This window comes from Leiobunum rupestre, chromosome 5, assembly GCF_980474605.1.
Source record: "Leiobunum rupestre chromosome 5, qqLeiRupe1.1.hap1, whole genome shotgun sequence".
Classification (NCBI taxonomy): Eukaryota; Metazoa; Arthropoda; class Arachnida; order Opiliones; family Sclerosomatidae; genus Leiobunum; species Leiobunum rupestre.
In genome coordinates this window covers 22937986-22959638 of record NC_143388.1, presented here as the reverse complement: position 1 = coordinate 22959638, position 21653 = coordinate 22937986, and the positions used below count along the sequence as shown (strand labels likewise).

Genomic DNA, 21653 nt, shown 5'->3' with positions numbered 1-21653 from the left:
CGGTAACATTAGTATTGGACCATTGATAATGAATTGTAAAATCGGTATCGGTGAAAAATCGGTATTAGTGGACTTCGGCAAAAAATCGGTATCGGTGAAAATCGGTAAAAAATCGGGAAAATCGGTATCGGTACCGATTTGCCATATCGGTAAAAAAATCGGTATCGGTATCGGTATCGGTTGAAACATGAAATCGGTATCGGTATCGGAATCGGTTAAATTACGATATCGGCCAACCCTAGTTAAATTTTAACAATATTTGGGTAACCGAGAAAATCCCATGCTTTTTTAAATGGAGAGGTAAAAAAAATTTCGGTTGCCATAGGAAAACTAAAACCCATTGCAACATTTCCCTTTGGAAATTTTCATACTACCATAAGGTCTCGAGTTTCAACAAAATCGGTGAAAACCTCCTCTAGGTTTCAACGGTGAACCAAAGGGGGCGTACCGTTAGGTGTCAGTCACGAATAGTTAAGCTGTGGTCTAATATATGATATTTATCACGCAACGAGAGCAATTTAGAGGGAAAATTAAATTTTAGCTTTTAACGAACTTTGAAAGAATGTATTTGCATGGATTATTCTTAACCTTTACGTTACGGATTATTATCGCTAGGAGGTATAACGTCAAATTAATATCACTGCACACGCAGCGATCACTAATTATTTGGACTAACTGACACACTTATGGTTGTTATTATAAACTTATTATATTGTTTAATAATATATTTGCCTTTTCTGTCCAGTTAAATCGACGTATACAAACAGCAAATTTGGATTGACAAATCTGCGGTATTTTTTCAAAAAATCTTCATTTACACCAGTTGGGGCGTATCTTTCAAAGTTCTTGGCGGAGGTCAAGAACACCACTGTGTTTATCTGGTGAATCAAAATTATTATGCTATAACAGTTTTAATGTTCAAATTTTAGCAACACATCAACTGTTTGCAGTATAGGTTTTGGTGTAATTCTGTTACATACTTTTTGAAAAAAATAAAAATGTAGATAATAATTATTGTATAAACAAGAATGTATTTATTTATACCTAGGGAGAATGTCTATGTCGAGACGGTTTTTAGCCTTTCTCTCAATCCACCCGTTGGTCCCCCCAGTACGCTCCTCCGCTTAAAATAAAACGAATAGTCCCGGTATTTCATTGGCTGCTTAAAATTTACGTCACCTAACGCGATGGAAATCAAACGCCGGTGACGTTTTGTCTTTCCCCCCGCGCGAGACGGGGGAAAGGCGTTCAACGTGCCCGGCGATTGTCGCAACATAATCATTCTTCCTAAATATAAATAAATACATTCTTGGTATAAATAAATAAATAAATAAATATTTTTTTTAGTTTGTCGCAACATAATCATTCTTCCTAAATATAAATAAATACATTCTTGGTATAAATAAATAAATAAATAAATAAATAAAAATATTTTTTTAATTTAAAGGAGTAGGAACTAAATCAAAATATCGTGTTCTAACTCGCACTATGAACAATCATGTATAGCTTCTGTTAAGCTTGGTGTGAAATTCGTTGATCCACTATAAATATGGAAGTGTATACTCCCTTTAAAGGATATATATCCTCAACGCATTCTTTATGGAAAACTCCGTCAAAATTTGAGCAAGAATTCACTAAATAGCGCCAGAAATATCTGAAGTCATATAATGGAGGGGACAATATTAGAAGTAGTATTTTTAACATCAGCTGTCAAACATCTCACCACGCCAACTATTGAACTTGGATAAATCTATAAGATACATACATTCAACTAAATCCTAGTAATAAACTAATCAGCTAATACTAAGGCACCACGCTAGGCCCAAGTCATCTAGCGACTTTGACATCGCGTTTGATACCGTACCATCTTCACGTTCAATATTTTTATAGAGCGGGGTCAAAAGGTCATTTTATTGTGCCATTATTTGTTCGCACTCTGCTTTAATTACGTAGAATCGAAATGAAATATCGACTCTTTTACCGCGTAATAAATGGAGAGCTTACAATATGAAATATAAATTCTCGGAGTTTACGATTGTTGGGCTTCTTTTTCACCTACTTGCAGTCCGTTTTGCTACGAATGTCCAAGTACAGAGCTAAAAATACGGCTTCATCCCGTAGTCGCCCGCAAATTTGGGAGACCAGGCATTATCGCGGAGTGAGTATAGGGGATTTGATCTGCCCGGCTGAAACTAAGTGGATTACAGCCGGCGAAAAACCGTCGGGGATGGTCTTTCGCTATGGACAGAGGACAGTCCTTGTAACGCTTCGATCGCAAAAAGACGGGGTTCACGATAACTCCAGACGCGATTCAATTTATCTAACCGCGACAGAATGTGGTCATTATGGACGCTAGTGGTGGCCGTTTGCGCGAAAACTTTAACGGGGGCCGAGGATGTGAACCACCAAGCCTGTTTCGCGTATCCTTTATGTTCGTGTTCGCAGGCGTGGCGGGAACTGGGAGAAGTGACTTGTTACGACGTCCCGTTCTCAACCCTGCCCACGAGCCTCAGTGGCTCCATCATGCACAGTTTGTCGTTGAAGAGGAACGGATTGAGAGAGTTGTCCGAGTACAATTTGACCACGACGCGTCTCTGGAGGTTGGAGGTCAACGACAATCTTCTGACCCACTTGAAGGATAATGCCTTGTCGGGTTTGGAACAACGGTTGAGGCAATTGGATTTGGCCTCCAATAGGCTGACTGACTTACCGACGCGGGCCATCAGGAATCTGGAGAAGTTGGAGTCGATGGATTTGTCCGATAATTTCATATCCGACATCCAAGATGGACCGTTAACGGGAAAGTACGCGAAAACTCTGAAACGAATGAACCTCGCGCGTAACTCCATAAATAGGCTCAGCGAAGGGTGTTTCAAGGAACTAGTAGGCCTCGAAGATCTGGACTTGAGTTCTAATTTGATCCACGACTTAATGGCTGATCCGGGACCGGTAAATCTGAGAAGAATTTTCCTCGGGGATAACCAGTTGAGTAAAATACCATTCGAGATCTTGGTCAACAAGAAACAATTGGACTTCGTCGACTTAAAAGAGAATCGCATTTTCTCGTCTTACGATTCCAACTTTAGCGGGAAATTGTCGTTGAAGGAGTTGCACCTGGAACGAAACTACTTGGCCATATTGAGCATCAATTCTTTTAAGAACTTCAGGGAAGTCGAGAAAGTCTATTTGAATGGTAATTTGATCGGGGAAATCAAGAACAACGCGTTCAAGGACGTTTCCTTGTTGGAATTGTATCTGAGAGACTGTCTTATATACGCCATCCACCCGCACGCCTTCAAAGGTCAAGAGGAATCCATCGAGTTGATCGATCTCGGTAGAAACAATTTGACGCGATTCCCGCAGATCGCATTGGCTAACTTGACGGATCTGAAGACGTTAATTTTGGACGGAAATCGAAACCTGGTCATCGAGAACGATTCCTTCAAGGACGCTCGATTCATCCTTCAAGATATGAACGTGGAAAGAATCGGCGCTTCGGTCTTTCCCATCGACGGCATCACCAAATTGCAAGAGCTGAAGAGCTTCCAAATGACGGGGACGGACCGCGGAAGCTGGGTGGACAACGTCTCGGACGATTTCGGACCTCAACTGGAATCTCTGAGCCTGGTCAACGCCTACGTCTCCGAGATACCGGAAACCTTTTTCGACGACAAACCTAGACTCAAATTCCTCGATTTAGCCATGAACAGAATAGAAATATTCCACGCCAACGCTTTCAAACCAGTCAGTCAGTCTTTGCAAGCCTTGAACTTGCATAGATCCTTGGGCACCTTCGCCGTACCTCACGAAGCGTTGTGCAAACTCGAGGAATTGACGGATTTGGATTTGAGCGAAAACTACCTTTCGCAAATCCATCCGGATTCCTTTTCGAGCTTGGACAAATTGGAATTTCTCAATCTGAACTTCAACGCGTTGGGCAACATCGATGGGGCTCTGTTCCGGAGTGGCAATCTACCCAATCTGGAACATCTCAGCCTATCTTTCAACAAAATATCCTCTATTAAAACCGACACATTCGAAGGCTTAAAGAAATTGAGCGTGCTCAAACTGAACGATAACAACATCCTCACTTTGGAGCGAGAAGCGTTTTCCAATCTGGAGTCTTTAACGGAACTAGATTTGGAAGGCAATTACTTGGAAGAAATGGAGAACGAAACGTTCCACAACCTACCACGACTTCAGTCGCTCAAGCTCGCTTACAACCATCTTCGAAGTTTCCCATTTCACGCTTTAGAACATGTCGGAACCCTGAACACGCTAACCGTCGATCTGAAACATAACCACATCACTCGACTCGACTCTAACACAACCAATTCGCACTCCTACCTCAGCGTCGAAGAGATGGACATGAGTTACAACCGCGTCAATTTCATCAACGCAACCTACTTCGTGGCCTTCAAAACGTCCCTTTTAACTCTTAATTTGAACGGAAACAACATATCTTCCCTAAATAATTCCGTCTTCTATCACTTGGAGTACTTGCAAAGTTTGTCCTTGTCGAGGAACGGCTTGCAGTACTTGTCGGAAAGCGTGTTAGGAGGTCTCACTAAACTAAAAGTGCTCAACATTTCCTACAACGAATTGACGGATCTGGCCCCGAGAACCCTGTCGGAAAACGAAAATCTAAGCGTGTTCGACGTCACCGGAAATCTATTGGAAGTTCTGCCAGATGACTGTTTCAGAAACACCAAATTGGAACGATTGGAAGCGTCGGACAACGAGATACTTCGATTCCCCGACATGGCCCTGCTAAATATCCGAAAAACCTTGAAAATATTAAACCTATCCAATAACAAGATCAGATCTCTCAGCACCCAAGACGTGGAGAAGTTGGATCAGCTACTTCACTTCGACATCTCGTACAACAACATCAAAATGTTGCAAAGTCAAACGTTAAGCCCGTTGCAGAATCTAGTAAGTTGGTTTCGATTGTCAAGAGGGTGTAGTCATTTTTAAACATTTAGTACACCTGATTACTGATTCACGAAAAACATTGTGATTTGCAGTGTAGTTGGATCAAATATAACACATTTTGGATATAATATGGGAATAAAATTTGATCCACCATTTTCGTAACTTAAGTGAATACTCCTTGGTTTCCCAAAACAAGTACTTTCAAAACATGGCTTAAGTGACTGCTCCCTTGGTTACCCATAATAACTTAATAAGTACTTTCAAAACATGGCTTAAGTGACTGCTCACTTGGTTAGCCATAATAACTTAATAAGTACTTTCAAAACATGGCTTAAGTGACTGCTCACTTGGTTAGCCATAATAACTTAATAAGTACTTTCAAAACATGGCTTAAGTGACTGCTCACTTGGTTAGCCATAATAACTTAATAAGTACTTTCAAAACATGGCTTAAGTGACTGCTCACTTGGTTAGCCATAATAACTTAATAAGTACTTTCAAAACATGGCTTAAGTGACTGCTCACTTGGTTACCCATAATAACTGAATAAGTACTTTCAAAACATGGCTTAAGTGACTGCTCACTTGGTTAGCCATAATAACTGAATAAGTACTTTCAAAACATGGCTTAAGTGACTGCTCACTTGGTTAGCCATAATAACTTAATAAGTACTTTCAAAACATGGCTTAAGTGACTGCTCACTTGGTTAGCCATAATAACTTAATAAGTACTTTCAAAACATGGCTTAAGTGACTGCTCACTTGGTTACCCATAATAACTGAATAAGTACTTTCAAAACATGGCTTAAGTGACTGCTCACTTGGTTAGCCATAATAACTTAATAAGTACTTTCAAAACATGGCTTAAGTGACTGCTCACTTGGTTACCCATAATAACTGAATAAGTACTTTCAAAACATGGCTTAAGTGACTGCTCACTTGGTTAGCCATAATAACTGAATAAGTACTTTCAAAACATGGCTTAAGTGACTGCTCACTTGGTTAGCCATAATAACTTAATAAGTACTTTCAAAACATGGCTTAAGTGACTGCTCACTTGGTTAGCCATAATAACTTAATAAGTACTTTCAAAACATGGCTTAAGTGACTGCTCACTTGGTTAGCCATAATAACTTAATAAGTACTTTCAAAACATGGCTTAAGTGACTGCTCACTTGGTTAGCCATAATAACTTAATAAGTACTTTCAAAACATGGCTTAAGTGACTGCTCACTTGGTTAGCCATAATAACTTAATAAGTACTTTCAAAACATGGCTTAAGTGACTGCTCACTTGGTTAGCCATAATAACTTAATAAGTACTTTCAAAACATGGCTTAAGTGACTGCTCACTTGGTTAGCCATAATAACTTAATAAGTACTTTCAAAACATGGCTTAAGTGACTGCTCACTTGGTTAGCCATAATAACTTAATAAGTACTTTCAAAACATGGCTTAAGTGACTGCTCACTTGGTTAGCCATAATAACTGAATAAGTACTTTCAAAACATGGCTTAAGTAACTGCTCACTTGGTTAGCCATAATAACTGAATAAGTACTTTCAAAACATGGCTTAAGTGACTGCTCCCTTGTTTACCCATAATAGCGGAACACTTTCCAAACATATCTTAAGTGACTACCCTCTTTGTTTCCCATAATAACTGTACACTTTCAAACATGGCTTAAGTAATTGCTCCCTTAGTTAACCATAATAACTGAATAAGTACTTTCAAAACATGGCTTAAGTGACTGCTCCCTTGGTTACCCATAATAGCTGAATAAGTACTTTCAAAACATGGCTTAAGTAACTGCTCCCTTAGTTACCCATAATAACTGAACACTTTCAAAACATGTCTTAAATGACTACCACCTTGGTTTCCCATAATAACTGTACACTTTCAAAACATGGCCAACAAATGTCCCGCTTATCTGTATAAGCCACCGAAACTAATCGTAGCAAGGTCTACGAAAAGGCGAGTAGATAAAAAGATATACGTAAAATTAAAGATTCTGTGGTCAACGTTGCGCGAAGGCCGTTACCTCACGGCTGCCTATACTTAATTGAGGCGTGAATAATTGGCGTCGGTAGGCTAGCTTTCAACAGGGGTCACCCAGAATCGCGTATTGGACGGGGAAATTATAGCTGATTATTTCCTCGGAAGCGAGACCTTCAAAAATAGCCACTTCCAAATCCCTCTTCCAGAGTCCATCCCCAAAAACGTTAACTCTTCCTAGATCTATCAACAATATAGCTTCCGCCTAATCATTACTCCAATTGTTCAAAGATTGCTTAAATAGTTACAATAGCCGCATAGGCGCGCATCGGAAAACTCAATTTACATTCAAAATCGAAAATATGTTTACTTTCGGAGCGATGAAGCGTAATATATAACAAAAAAACACATTATTTGCGTGGAAGAAGTACCTTCTTAAAGGGAGTATAACCTTTATCGGAATTTAGGGGAAAAAGTTTTCCATTCCTCCCAGGCGCCTAAGATAAAAAAACGGGAGTGTTTTTGGGATAATAAATAAGAATTTTTTACCAAGAATTTTCTTACTGAATGCGGATCAAGTCGATATTTAATAGATAGTTAGGGAAAACTACAAGAAGAAAATATATTTCAAAATATAGCACGTTTATGACTTAACTATTTACGTAATCATTGAGATATAGTTAATTCACTACTTACGATGCTTTTGTTTAAAAATATAACGGGGAAATCAGTAGGTTTATCACCTTAAACCCAAATATACAAGTTGATTTCTAGTATAAATTATAGGTCATAAACAGCGTGCTATAGAGGTTTTATCTGGAAATCATCCTTCTATTTCACCGTAGCGCCTCGTGTGGATTTTTTAGTAAGCTTAGTGCACCCTACCAAACACGCAGGGTTATACTCCCTTTAAGTTTTAGCTACTCTTTGAAAATTGGTTGGGAATTTTACCAGTGCAACGTCATGCAATGTCACAAATCCTTTTTTCCAGACTTGCAAATAGTGGTATTTTTCATGAGGGTGAAAATTAAATAACTATATACAGAAACGACAGGAAAAGTCAATATTTTATGATACATAGTGAAATTTTCTAAGACGTTTTTCATTTAAATTATGGGTCCTGGTGACCCTCGACCCTCTTTGAATGATTAATTTCCAGGGTCCCAGCATTTATCTTGAGAGTCAATGACCCCCGGAATGCCCTTAATTGCAAATTATGATCACAAAATAGACCAATCAAAACATGATCAAACTTTGATCATACTTCGATCGGCCCAATTTGTGATCAAAATTTGATCAACCATTTAGACTAAAGCTACAGAGTGATATTCCTTTATGATAAAGTACACGGAGGAAAATATGGTTTATAAATAAATATTCCAAAGTACATTTTACACCATCAAGCGGAGTAATACACGTTGTGAATTTTGAGTCGAAATTCGCTGTAGGCTTCTGCTCGGTTGAGGGTACATGTTTAACATTTATAGGGTAAGGATATGTTAGATAGTTTTGCACAGTGATGAACATTTTACTGAAATAGCCACTCGGCTCATGCACCATTCGCACTCAATATCAGCTAACGCTCTCGGTCATTTTAAAGGCAAAATCATTGTTTCCCTCCTTTCGCGCTCATTCGAGAGACGATTTAGGCGCTCCTCTTTTTTCGCGCTCATTCGAGAGACGAACTAGGCGCTCCTCTCTTTTCGTGCTCATTCTAGAGACGAATTAGGCGCTCCTCTCTTTTCGCGCTCATTCAAGAGACGAATTAGGCACTCCTCTCTTTTCGCGCTCATTCGAGAGACGAAATCAGCGTTTCTCTCTTTTTGAGCTATTTTGAGATGTAAAGTAGGGGGCGCTCTCTTTTTACGTTCACTTTAAATACGATAATTTAGAGCTCAATTTAGGCAAAAATCCCAAAAACCTCTTATGAGTTGAGCCCATAACTGGTTTCACAAACTATAAATTTATTTTCTAATATAAAGAAAATATTTCGTTTATTCAAATTATAGGTACTTCTGGATCTATCCAACAATCCATTTCAGAACTTGGACGATTCGCTATTCAACGATTTGGGGAACTGTCTGGAAGAGTTGAGTCTCGCCGCCACCAATCTGAGTTCCTTCCCGACCCTCACTTTACCACGACTGAAAATGTTAAATCTTAGCGGAAATTCCATCGCGTTTATCACGCCACAAGCGCTAATCAACGTCCCCCAAGTCAGAGTCTTGGACTTGTCCGAAAATAACTTAGTGTCGGCGCCCAACAGCGCTTGGCACTCTTTGCCAAAACTTCGCTGGTTGAGATTGTCTTCGAACCCGATCTCCGGATTCTCCAATGATAGTTTCATCGGTCTGAACCATCTGGAATCCCTGGAGATGACGGACATCCCTTTGCAGTTCTTGCAGAAAGGGGTCTTCAGACCATTGTCTTCCTTGAGGTACATCCGAGTCGACGCCTCGGCCAAACTAAGCAACTTCGCCTTGCCTAGCATGTTGATGGACAATTTCGGGTTGAGACACGTTCATATCCGAATGGTCGATTCCCAACTTGGCAATTTGCTACAGGGCACTATGAACAAGAACGTGGACGAAATAACCTTGGAAGGACCCGGATTGACTTATCTCAATCCCGACGTTTTCAAATGCTTCCAAGGAAGTACTCTGACTCTCAACATGCGAGAGACCAACGTGACCGAAATACCGAGAGAATTATTCGGAAGACTGGGCATTGTGAGAAGCTTCACGATAGACGCCAGGAATAATATGATCAGGTCATTTCCGATACACAGAGAAGTCATCATGAATGACGTAAGTGTTTACAAAACAGCGCCTAATGTCCAACGACAACCAAACATTTTTCTCATAGTATGTATAACGTTAGGATGTAAACTTTAATTTATACGTGGGTGTAATAGATTTGTCGAGAAAACGAGTATAATTAGACTAATTTTTAAGGACAGATGGCGCCACTAAGTACTAGTTATTTCCACTATATTTCCGCTAATGGAAAAGCCGGTGAAAAGTTACTATTGCCCGATGAAAAAGCTTAACCTTTCACCCTCTTTCCCAATGGTGGAAATAGCTTCCCTTCCCTAATACTTACAATTGTTAGTGGCGCCATCTAATCGGTGGCTGCTCTTAAAAATTGCCCTCATTATAATATTTAACGGAATCAGGGTGACCACAGAAAGCTGAAAAATCTGATAGGAAAAATTTTCTAGTCTATTTATAGGGTTTTTACGTTACAGGAAAAAATAAACAAAAAAAAACACTTATGAAGTTAAAATCTATGGTTTTAAAAGGAAATTTTTGTTTTAATAATTAGCCTTTTCAATTTACAAAGAACAAACTATTTTCGTCCGCTAAGCAGACCACGAATCATCTGCTTAGCAGACGAAAATCGTGCAGTTAATGAGCTTCTCGCGTTGGCCGGTACGTGGGCTCTAGCTGAAACAGCTAATTGACTGACAATTGTGATTGCGCGATATCTGCCGTTATTTTGTTCGAAATGCTTTCTGTAACTTTGTAGTTTTCGATTGCCATTTATATCGGAACATGTATTTGCAACAAATAAAGTACAATAAATTCACCAAAATTAAAAAAAATATAAAAAGTGTAATTATAGGAAGAAGAAAGATTATAAAATATATGTGTGACCACCTTGAGGAATTAATTTAATTAAGTTCGCTAAATTGTACTTAAAGCAGACTGTAACGATTTAAATGTTTTCGTATTCTTCCAATATGGTTCTAAGAAAGTTAGGGTAGTAATTCATAGTTATTTTATAGGAAATTATACGAATAGTCTTTAAGTATTTATAGGAAATTAATCAAATTATATGAAAATTCCGGTGAATTTGTAGGAAATTATAGGAATAATTTTAATAAAGATAAAACAAATGCTCTTAAAGCAACTTTAATAATAATATTACATTTAATATGAAAACATCACAGACTGTGTGACTAGATAAATGTAATAAGGTAATATTAGATGTTAATTTTAAAACCGCAGTCAGCCGTAAAAGCCAATGAATTTAGTGCTTTAGTAAAAGGCTTCCTGTTTTTGGGCGCGAATAGGAAAATATAGGAAAATTGTACAATTATAGGAAGTTATAGGAAGACAATCGAAATATAGGGAAAATAATAAAATATTGGAAGTGTGGTCACACTGCGTTATTGTTTCAATTAAAATTGAGAATTTCCGTTATGCAAACGGGTCTACTCGTAAGTTCTTACTAAACCTAAATACGTTCTTCCATATAACGAATCACAGTTGGTGCGGTGGGTGCGATGAACTTAAATTTAAATAACTTCTAATACGACGTATCGTTTCAGATTCAACCGTTGGAACATTTGAAACGAGTACTGCTTTCCGAGAACCAATTGCACTGCGACTGTCACTTGGCGTGGTTGGACCGATGGTACAAGAATCTTTACCACAGAGATTTCAATTCCGGAGACCCGCGGAAAAGAGACAATTTGAGGGACATCACGGAAGACTTCAGATCGGCTACTTGCGCCAACAAGGGGGACCGACCATTACTGGAAGTTTTCAAAAACGATTTCAAATGTCAGTTTTCGCAGCCATACGGCAATGACTCTCCTGGTAACGGCGGCGGGTCCACCGTGTTCTTGTTATATCTAATAATCGCTATTTATTACTTCAGCAATTGTTTGGGGATAAATTATTAATTAAATTGATAAATTGTTGTTCGAATTTTATCGCGACTGTTTAGGGAGAGAGATAAAATCTACTGGAATCGAGAGTAAACCAAGAACTTGTTTTTAAATGTTGAATTCAATAACACACACTATACAAGCAGAAATGATTATATTGAAAACTGCCATTTCTATAAGAAAAATAAATTCTACAGTAGCCCTGAGATAAATCACAATACGCAATATTTTTCTCAACACACTGGAAAAGGTAGATTTTGAGATATTAATTAAAACCGGAATTCAATTGTAAATTTTCCCCAAAATTTTGGAAACAACATTATAAATAAGGTGGTGCCTTGGGTACTAAAAATAACATAAATAAGGTGGTGCTTTGGGTACTAGCCTAGCAGATTATTATTATAAATACATATAAATAAAAATCATTTCAACGTTTCTAGGTGCTAGATAATATGGATAGTTTGCTTGGGTGTCGAAAAACTATATCTTTTTTAAAAACTGAAATAGTTTTTTAAATGTGGATTTTTCAAATTCTATTTTTGAGTTTATTTGAATAGTAGGTAAACAAAATGTCTAGCAGGTTGACCATGTTCCTGAAACTACTCTACTTAAAAAGTTTAAACAAACCGTTTAATTTTTTTTAATCAAAATTGATCACTAGTTACGTATTTAAAGAGGGTATTACTGTGAAACAGGACTAGCAATCTTAATTCTTCAAACCATAAAAAAGGACTAAATTGGACAGAAATCGGTTGATTTTTTCTATATAAATAAACATGAATAATTGTTTCGCGAGCTTGAGTTAACAGTCCGTAAGTTGTGCAAAAACGTATGCAAACAGAAGTTATATTTACTGCAAAGTCAGGGTGAAACAATAGTGACTTTTATACCTTTGGCTATGGCCGCCATGCTGGTATGTGTGTTTTTTTTTTTTCAATTCGAAAAAGCATTGTTGACGTATTATCTACTTCATGCTGCCTAGTCCCTATTAGCCCTATTTCCAAATTACGACACCAAAAAAAATTCGAAATTCTACCTTTTTACAGTTTTAGAGAAAAAATTATGTGATGGAGAAAAATTGTAATACCCTGCAAAAACTTGATAGAACTATTTTTATCAGAGAGACATTAGTTGAAAATTACCATCTCAGGTCTATATATGTATAATACAGATCAGGTAATGCAAAAAAGGCGGTAAATTATCATCAATAAGCCATTATAATAGGTCGTTTGCCTTTAGATCAGCGAAATACAAAATACGAAAACGTTTTACTCCGGGGGATAATTTGAAAAAGAAAGGCTTCTTTAACGCTTGTAAGAACATTTATTCAAATAAAAATTTCTTTTTAAATAAAGCATTTTCTCGTTCGCACCGTCTGTATAAAAAACCGCAGCTTTTAATCATTTTAAACTCATTTCCATGACGCATAATTCAGGGTCAAACGTACCTCGATTTCCACACCGCCAGTTTTTGTATCATTATTAAATATTTCATACGCGTAAACATTGTTACAAATATACGCGCGAATAAAAAAAAACTTTACTTCTTTAACTTAATTAAGAGACGGGAATGACAATGCCGAAAAAGTGAACAAAAATACACAAATCACGCGTAACTTGACGCTCTGTTACATAGATCTTCATCGGGCCCGGCCCCACTAAAACAATAATTTTGGGCCACGGGAGAATCATTATTACAAGGTATATCTATGTACATGTACATATAGGTATAGATATAGAATCTTGCGGAAAAGGTCCAAAACCCGGGCCCTGCTAAAACAATAATTTCGGGCCCCGAGAGAGCCGATATTGCAGGAGATAACTATGTAGAATCTTGCGGAAAGGTCCAAAACCCGGGCCCTGCTAAGACAATAATTTTGGGCCCCGAGAGAGCCGATATTGCAGGAGATATCTATGTAGAATCATGCGGAAAGGTCCAAAACCCCGGCCCTGCTAAAACAATAATTTCGGGCCCCGGGAGAATAATTATTGCAGGAGATAACTATGTACATGTAAATGTAGATATAGAACCGTGGAGAAAAGGTCCAAAACCCGGGCCCTGATAAAACAGTAATTTCGGGCCCCGAGAGAGTCGATATTGCAGGAGATAACCATGTAAATATAGGGATAGAATCTTGCGGAAAAGTTCCAAAACCCAGGCCCTGCAAAAACAATAATTTCGGGCCCCGATAGAATCGTAATTACAAGGGATAACTATGTACATGGGGTTAAAGGTTCAAGAGCGGGGCCCCGGGTAATACGGGGTCCCTAAATTCTGTAGTAGGGCCCGGAATTTACAAACGCGTCGGATATATTAGAAAGTTTAAAATATACTATACTTTGATCTTGTTCAAAGGCGGAAGAAGCTTATTATTAATTTTAAAAAAATATGCCAAGTCATTTAATTTTACAAAACAAAAATATTTTATAGGAGCCCATTTACGCATGAAGGTTTTACTTGAGCTTTTCAAAAAGTAAGTTAGCGAATTACACCGAAAGCCTTACAGCAACGAAAGGTATATCAATTGATTTTTTGTTGAAATTTCAACCTTTTTGGAGAACAAAACACAAAAGCACAAAGATTGTTCATTTCCCGAAGCCAGTTTGCGAATTTGGCGTTGAACAATTTTCGTGGATTGTTAAAACGAACTATTGTTCATCTTGTTTAACGCCATTATTTTACTTTCAATAAATACATAATAATAATTATCTGCTAATACCCAAGTCATCTAGCGACTTTTATTGACTTGAAGGAGACAAGCACTATATGCTTTCTATTACCGTTAACCTCAACCAGTTTTTATGGAAAGGGTAAACCAAAGGTCTCGGGGGTAAAACCCGTTTTAACCAGTGGGGAGAGAGCTTGCAAACTCAAAGCAGAAGGAATAGTTTCGAGATTTCATCCAGAGAAAATAAAGCTTGTAACAAATATGTCAATTTCGTAAATTTTTTACAGCATCCTTTCTTCACAGTTTCGCCAAAATATATCAAGACAACGCCCCCTAGTAGCCGCTTCGTAAACTTTACTTCCGGGAATGTAAAAGTAAGTGCTTGCTTCGTTACGATTTGAGGCCAAGGTTTAGCGAAATTGGAAAAACAAAAACCGCTTTGAAAATGAAGACCAACGCTTACTTCGGAAAAAACAATTATGAATTATTGAATCGTAACATACAATTGATAATGAAAAACAATCGCTTTGTCTCTAGAGGTAATATGTTTCTAATTTCCAAAAGTATCCGCTTTTTCTGTGGAATCACGGTAGATTTTATCAACATTAACCTACTTTTTCTGATTATTCTCGGATTGGTTGAATAGGAATTTAGAAGAAAGAAACTTACCAAGAATAACAAATTTCTCGAAGGGTCAGACATTCCTAGAAATCCGAAATCTATCGTGGAATTCCTCAAAATCCGGAGATTATTTCAAAATCTCAAACCCGGCAAGAAATCCAGAAATCCGACGGGAAATCGAGAAATTGCGAAATTCGACGAGGGGCTAACCACTTCCTCAAATTCTGTACACCGATTACAGCGAGTACAGCTTTTGGTAGTGCAAAATCTGTAATCGATTACTAAATAACTTTAGTACAGTCAAAGCTACAGGCTTGTTCACCGATTACGGATAGTGGTCAGCCCCTCGAAACCCAACGATTAATCCCGAATCCGTCGAGAAATCCGACGATTAAACCCGAAATCCGACATGAAATCTTGAAATCCGATGAGAAATCCGGATATCCGACGGGAAATAGAAAAATTGCAAAATCAAGAAATCCGACGTTAAATCCAGAAATCCGATGAGAAATCCGGATATCCGAGGGAAATAAAGAAATTGCCAAATCGAGAAATCCGACGATAAATCTAGAAATCCGATGAGAAATCTAGAAATCCGACGGGAAATAAAAAATAGCAAAATTGAGAAATCCGAATATCCGACGGGAAATAGAAAAATTGCAAAATCGAGAAATCCGACGGTAAATCCAGAAATCCGATGAGAAATCCGGATATCCGACGGGAAATAGAAAAATTGCAAAATCGAGAAATCCGACGTTAAATCCAGAAATCCGATGAGAAATCCGGATATCCGACGGGAAATAGAAAAATTGCAAAATCGAGAAATCCGACGTTAAATCCAGAAATCCGATGAGAAATTCGGATATCCGACGGGAAATAGAAAAATTGCAAAATCGAGAAATCCGACGGGAAATAAAAAATTGCAAAATCGAGAAATCCGAATATCCGACGGGAAATAGAAAAATTGCAAAATCGAGAAATCCGACGTTAAATCCAGAAATCCGATGAGAAATCCGGATATCCGACGGGAAATAGAAAAATTGCAAAATCGAGAAATCCGAATATCCGACGGGAAATAGAAAAATTGCAAAATCGAGAAATCCGACGTTAAATCCAGAAATCCGATGAGAAATCCGGATATCCGACGGGAAATAGAAAAATTGCAAAATCGAGAAATCCGACGTTAAATCCAGAAATCCGATGAGAAATCCGGATATCCGACGGGAAATAGAAAAATGGCCAAATCGAGAAATCCGACGATAAATCTAGAAATCCGGATATCCGAGGGAAATAAAGAAATTGCCAAATCGAGAAATCCGACGATAAATCTAGAAATCCGACGGGAAATAGAAAATTGCAAAATCGAGAAATCCGATGAGAAATCCGGATATCCGAGGGAAATAAAGAAATTGCCAAATCGAGAAATCCGACGATAAATCTAGAAATCCGACGGGAAATAGAAAATTTCAAAATCGAGAAATCCGATGAGAAATCCGAATATCCGACGGGAAATAGAAAAATTGCAAAATCGAGAAATCCGATGAGAAATCCAGAAATCCGATGAGAAATCCGAATATCCGACGGGAAATAGAAAAATTAGAAAATCGAGAAATCCGACAAGAAATACCGAAATCCTGCGATAAATCCGGAAATCCAATAAATCTTGAAATCCAGCGTGAATTCCAACAAGAAATCTTGAAATCCAGTTGATTTTGTTCACGGAGAAGGAGCTAACTCTTCGAGCAACGAGTGAGATTGGGAGCAACGCTAAAACTGCTCTCAGCATATCATTCTTCCCAAGTTTAAATAAATACATTCTTGCTAATTCTTCTACTAATTTGTTTGTGGTTAAGAAAGGTGGTAGTTAAAAATAGCTGCCAGGACAAATGCCACTTATATTTATCACCTTATTTATGCAATCTGATACACAAGTGTCATACTTACTTTGCTACGTTGCTTAACTGACTGATGTCAAACTTATTTTTATTAGGTAACTTATGCTAGCTGATAATATTTTGATTAATGATAAGACTAGGTTCGAAATCCCCACAGGGTTGCATCAATATTCTCAGATTCAAATTCCCTGTTTTCCCTGACCATTTTAAGTTATTTTCCCTGACATTTTAAGGCCAAAACTAGACTAACTTTTACATTTATAAAAATTTAATAAATTTAATCAACTTATATTTCAGAACAAAAGTTATTTCAACGTTAAAAAACCTTTCAAGGATCTAAATAATAATATCAGAATTTGACATAGATCTAGAGTAAAATTACCTTAAAAAAGTGTCAAGATTTAAATTGAATTCTCTGACTTTTTACAAATTCTTGAAAATCACTGACTTTTTAAGTCCATTTTTAAATTCCCTGACGTGTATTGTATTACGTACAAACGCTAAGTAAAAACCATTCCCCCGAACCTTAGCTTCTCTGGAGTACCTTCCCGCGAGGGTCTATTAAGAGGCCGTCGGTTTCAATGTCAACACACCTTGTCTGGTTCAACGAAAAAAAATAATGACAGAATGCTGTTGGGAGAAAGGCGTCTCGCTTGGCTGACCTTTCTAAGGTACACGCGATGTATATTGAATAGCGTTTTTCGACTAAGGACAGACTTAAGATGCAGTTGATCGTAGCGTGTGCGCCTCCAATTTTCTATAAGAGATTTCTTGTTGAGGAAAACTCGTCCCGGCTTTTTCAATGTTAATGGTATTTTTTCATTATACAGGAAGCGACGAATTCAAACAGGTACCCACCCAGGAGGGGGGGATTTATTTCTTGCGTAAAGGAACGGTTCTTTTGACTACAGATGCCAAATTTATTTCAAATTAAATTTCAATAAAAGAAAGATAGGAAATGATTTTTTTTATAGAAGATATGATTTAAATTATCTAGTTGAACATTGGAGTTCAAAAGGTACTTGCACTTAACAGGGTACTTTGGTGCTGGGTTATTTGATTTAAATCAAATATTTTATTTTTGGAAATCATTGATTTTAATCGCCTCTGGTACTTCTACGTATTTACGAAAATAGTTTCTGTAGAAATACAAATTTAGACCAAACTAAATTACTAATTACTAAATACTAATTAAATGTAATTTAGAAGATTAATTTAATTTTAGTAAACAATACCAATGCATTAATTATCATTTAAAAAAGAGGTTTAAAATGTTTAACAATCAAAAGAATCAAAAAATAATAAAAATAAATATTTCATATAATTTTTTTTTAAAGTATATTAAACGATATAAAAAAATTAATAACCCAGATTTGGTGCAATAGAGTCTACCCTAAACAGCTACTGAACTGTTGATTTTTAGGAATTCAAACCCCAAAATACCCAAGGGGCTTACAAAGGAGACGACCCGAGGTGTAACTCACCGATATTGTTTAAATTAAGTAGACCTTCAGGTAACTTAAAAAAACCCCAAAGGGAAAAAATGCGATGGGCTTTAGTTTTACCAGGGCAACCGAAAACGTTTTTGACAACTAAAGTATTATATTTCTCTATATAAATTAACATAGGAAAATCGAAGATTCCTAAGGGTCCCCCGTTATGAAATTATTCAAATTTTTTTTAAACCAATTTGGTTAATTTTGGGTAAATATCAAATTTGATATCTACCCACAATTTGATATTTACACACAATTAACCACCTTTGTTTAAAAAAAATGGAATAATTTAGGAATCTTCAATTTTCCTATGTTAATTTACATATAATATTTTAGTTGTCAAAAACGTTTTCGGTTGCCATGGTAAAACTAAAGCCCGTCGCATTTTTTCCCTTTGGGGTTTTTAAAGTTACGTGAAGGTCTACTTAATCCCTGAATTTAAAGAAAATCGGTGAGTTACACCTCGGGTAGTCTCCTTGTTAGTAATGTTATCTGTAATCAGTTGCGTGGCCACTTTATTGCGGTTAAAGCTTCATCCTTGTATACCAGTTACACCCCGAGAATAACAAATCAGTTTTGTAAAGGCAAGAATTCAATTATTTTCGATTTTAAATCGATATTTTACAAAAATTACCATAACTTTGATTCCCTTTTGCTATTTTTTTTTGGCTGGGAAATGTATATTATTACAAATACCAACGGCTTTTAAGTCTTGTAACTATTTAAAAAATAAAAAAACCATACCACTGATGCATAGTATAAAAACCCTTTATTGTAATAATAATAATTTATTAACACAGTTATGTTATCTTTCCTTTATTTTTACTAATTCTTTATTGATAATTTAATTGTTATGGTGTCAGCCAGACAACCACCACTGAAGTGAAATCGTTAATACTTGTATTACTTGTTAAAAGTAGCTAGGGTGTTAGCAACTTCCTAAATAATTGCACATCGATTACAGACCCGAGCTGTTTATTGTTGATTTTGTTCAAAGTCGGGCGTAATGTAGATCTATATGAGATATGCACTACCCATTCGATTTGCCATGGTAACCGAAAATGTCTTTGACCACTTAAAACAAAAAATTTCCCATTTATAAAAGCATGGGATTTTCTCGAAAAAAAATTGAAAATCACGAAATGGGTAATTTAGACCGCATTTATGTAAATTTCTTAAAATTTGGGTAAATTGGAACATTTTTGGGGTAAAATTGTAACAATGTTTGGGTAAAATAAGGAAAAAATCTTATTTTTGTTTTACAGTGGTCCAAAACATTTTCGGTTGCCATGGCAAATCGAAAGGGTAGTGCAACGTCTGCTTTTGGGAAAATTCATATCTCATATAGGTCTACATTACGCCCGACTTTGAATAAAATCGGCAATAAACACCTCGGGTACTCTCCTTGTTAGTAGAGCCTTTGTTAATGTTAAATCTGTAATCAGTTACGTCATCACTTTATTACAGTCAAATCTACAATCTTGTACATGGATTACAGTGAGTAATCAGCCCTCGAAAGTGGACAAACATTCAATCACTTCAATATAGTCAAAGTTCCGGGTCGGGAAAAACCCAAAAAAAAAACTGTTTTATTTTGGTTTTCACCAGGTTTTTTTAAACACTGCTTTATTTTACTTTTAATCTACTTTTCGCTTTTGTTTAACCGTGCATGCATATTACCAATCAACTAAAAATTAATATGAGTAATAAAAATATGCCTAGATTAAACCATGCACAATGTCTCTGAAAATGTTATAGAAAAAATAGGAAATTTTCAAGCGAATTAAAAGAAAATATAGGAAAACCATAAGCAAAAATAAGGATACTTATAAAAAAACAGTAGATATAATAAAGTTAAACATAGGATGAAGAAGAGTACACGACGACTTAATGTTTTCGGGTTATATACTACACGAGAAAACCTAAGGAATTTATAGGAAAACATAGGAAAAACCATAAGCAAAAATTAGGATACTTATCAAAAAACAGTAGATAAAATAAAGTTAAACATAGGATGAAGAAGGGTACACGACGACGGAATGTTTTCGGGTTATATACTACACGAGAAAACCTAAGGAATTTATAGGAAAACATAGGAAAAACCATAAGCAAAAATTAGGATACTTATCAAAAAACAGTAGATAAAATAAAGTTAAACATAGGATGAAGAAGGGTACACGACGACGGAATGTTTTCGGGTTATATACTACACGAGAAAACCTAAGGAATTTATAGGAAAACATAGGAAAAACCATAAGCAAAAATTAGGATACTTATCAAAAAACAGTAGATAAAATAAAGTTAAACATAGGATGAAGAAGGGTACACGACGACGGAATGTTTTCGGGTTATATACTACACGAGAAAACCTAAGGAATTTATAGGAAAACATAGGAAAAACCATAAGCAAAAATTAGGATACTTATCAAAAAACAGTAGATAAAATAAAGTTAAACATAGGATGAAGAAGGGTACACGACGACGGAATGTTTTCGGGTTATATACTACACGAGAAAACCTAAGGAATTTATAGGAAAACATAGGAAAAACCATAAGCAAAAATTAGGATACTTATCAAAAAACAGTAGATAAAATAAAGTTAAACATAGGATGAAGAAGGGTACACGACGACGGAATGTTTTCGGGTTATATACTACACGAGAAAACCTAAGGAATTTATAGGAAAACATAGGAAAAACCATAAGCAAAAATTAGGATACTTATCAAAAAACAGTAGATAAAATAAAGTTAAACATAGGATGAAGAAGAGTACACGACGACTTAATGTTTTCGGGTTATATACTACACGAGAAAACCTAAGGAATTTATAGGAAGGTATTGCAAATATAGAAAATGTGGTCACCTTGTAAATCATTTCGGTAAGAAAAGGTACAAACATTTGGGAATAATTTTAAAATAATCACTTGGTTTAAGGCAGCCAACCCTAAGACTCGCACAGCGATTTACGGGGAGTCAGCAGCCCATCGAAAGATCCAAAAACATTCCCCCAAATAACTTCCCCACATCCGAATGAAGACCTCAGCGAGGGTCAAAGAAGAAACATTCAGTTCCCTTTCGAACTAGTTCGAAATCTTCGCCGGTGGCTATTCCATCGCGCTTCTTTCAAGTGTCCCCCGGGCCGGGTGGGTGGGTGCCAATAGATTCCGTCCACCCGACCAGCTGTGGCTCGTTTAATACGAGGAAACATTTATCCGCAAAGCCCTATCATCCCAACAGCCTCCCTCCCGATCCACCTGCCCCCTTCGACGTGTTACCTGTTTCGGCGACCTCGCCAAGAAGCCGGCGTTGTTAGTTCCCCGCAGCGGAGCAAAGCAACGGAGGGTTACAAATTTTGCTCTCCTCGAAAACGAG

General features: G+C 37.0%; 2 protein-coding genes across 2 annotated transcripts in view; one reads left to right on the top strand and one right to left on the bottom strand.

Annotated features, from left to right (window-relative positions):
* Positions 1 to 21653, bottom strand: part of LOC149943832 (telomerase protein component 1-like) — an 82689-nt gene that overhangs the window by 22533 nt on the left and 38503 nt on the right. Inside the window, exon 15 of the mRNA XM_090175936.1 lies at positions 733 to 878. Coding sequence (XP_090032062.1) covers positions 733 to 878 — 146 coding nt within the window. The remainder of the gene's footprint in view (positions 1 to 732; positions 879 to 21653) is intronic.
* Positions 2335 to 12721, top strand: LOC149943834 (chaoptin-like). The gene is made up of 3 exons (XM_090175577.1): positions 2335 to 4935; positions 8936 to 9733; positions 11260 to 12721. The coding sequence occupies exons 1-3, from the start codon at positions 2335 to 2337 to the stop codon at positions 11614 to 11616; spliced, it is 3756 nt and encodes a 1251-aa protein (XP_090031703.1). The 3' UTR covers positions 11617 to 12721.

Bases quoted from the DNA above. Each gene is read 5' to 3' on its own strand.
- LOC149943834 (XM_090175577.1), top strand. From the start codon at position 2,335: ATGTGGTCATTATGGACGCTAGTGGTGGCCGTTTGCGCGAAAACTTTA. The intron at 4,936-8,935 runs GTAAGTTGGTTT...TTCAAATTATAG, and splicing joins TAAGCCCGTTGCAGAATCTA to GTACTTCTGGATCTATCCAA. The intron at 9,734-11,259 runs GTAAGTGTTTAC...GTATCGTTTCAG, and splicing joins GAGAAGTCATCATGAATGAC to ATTCAACCGTTGGAACATTT.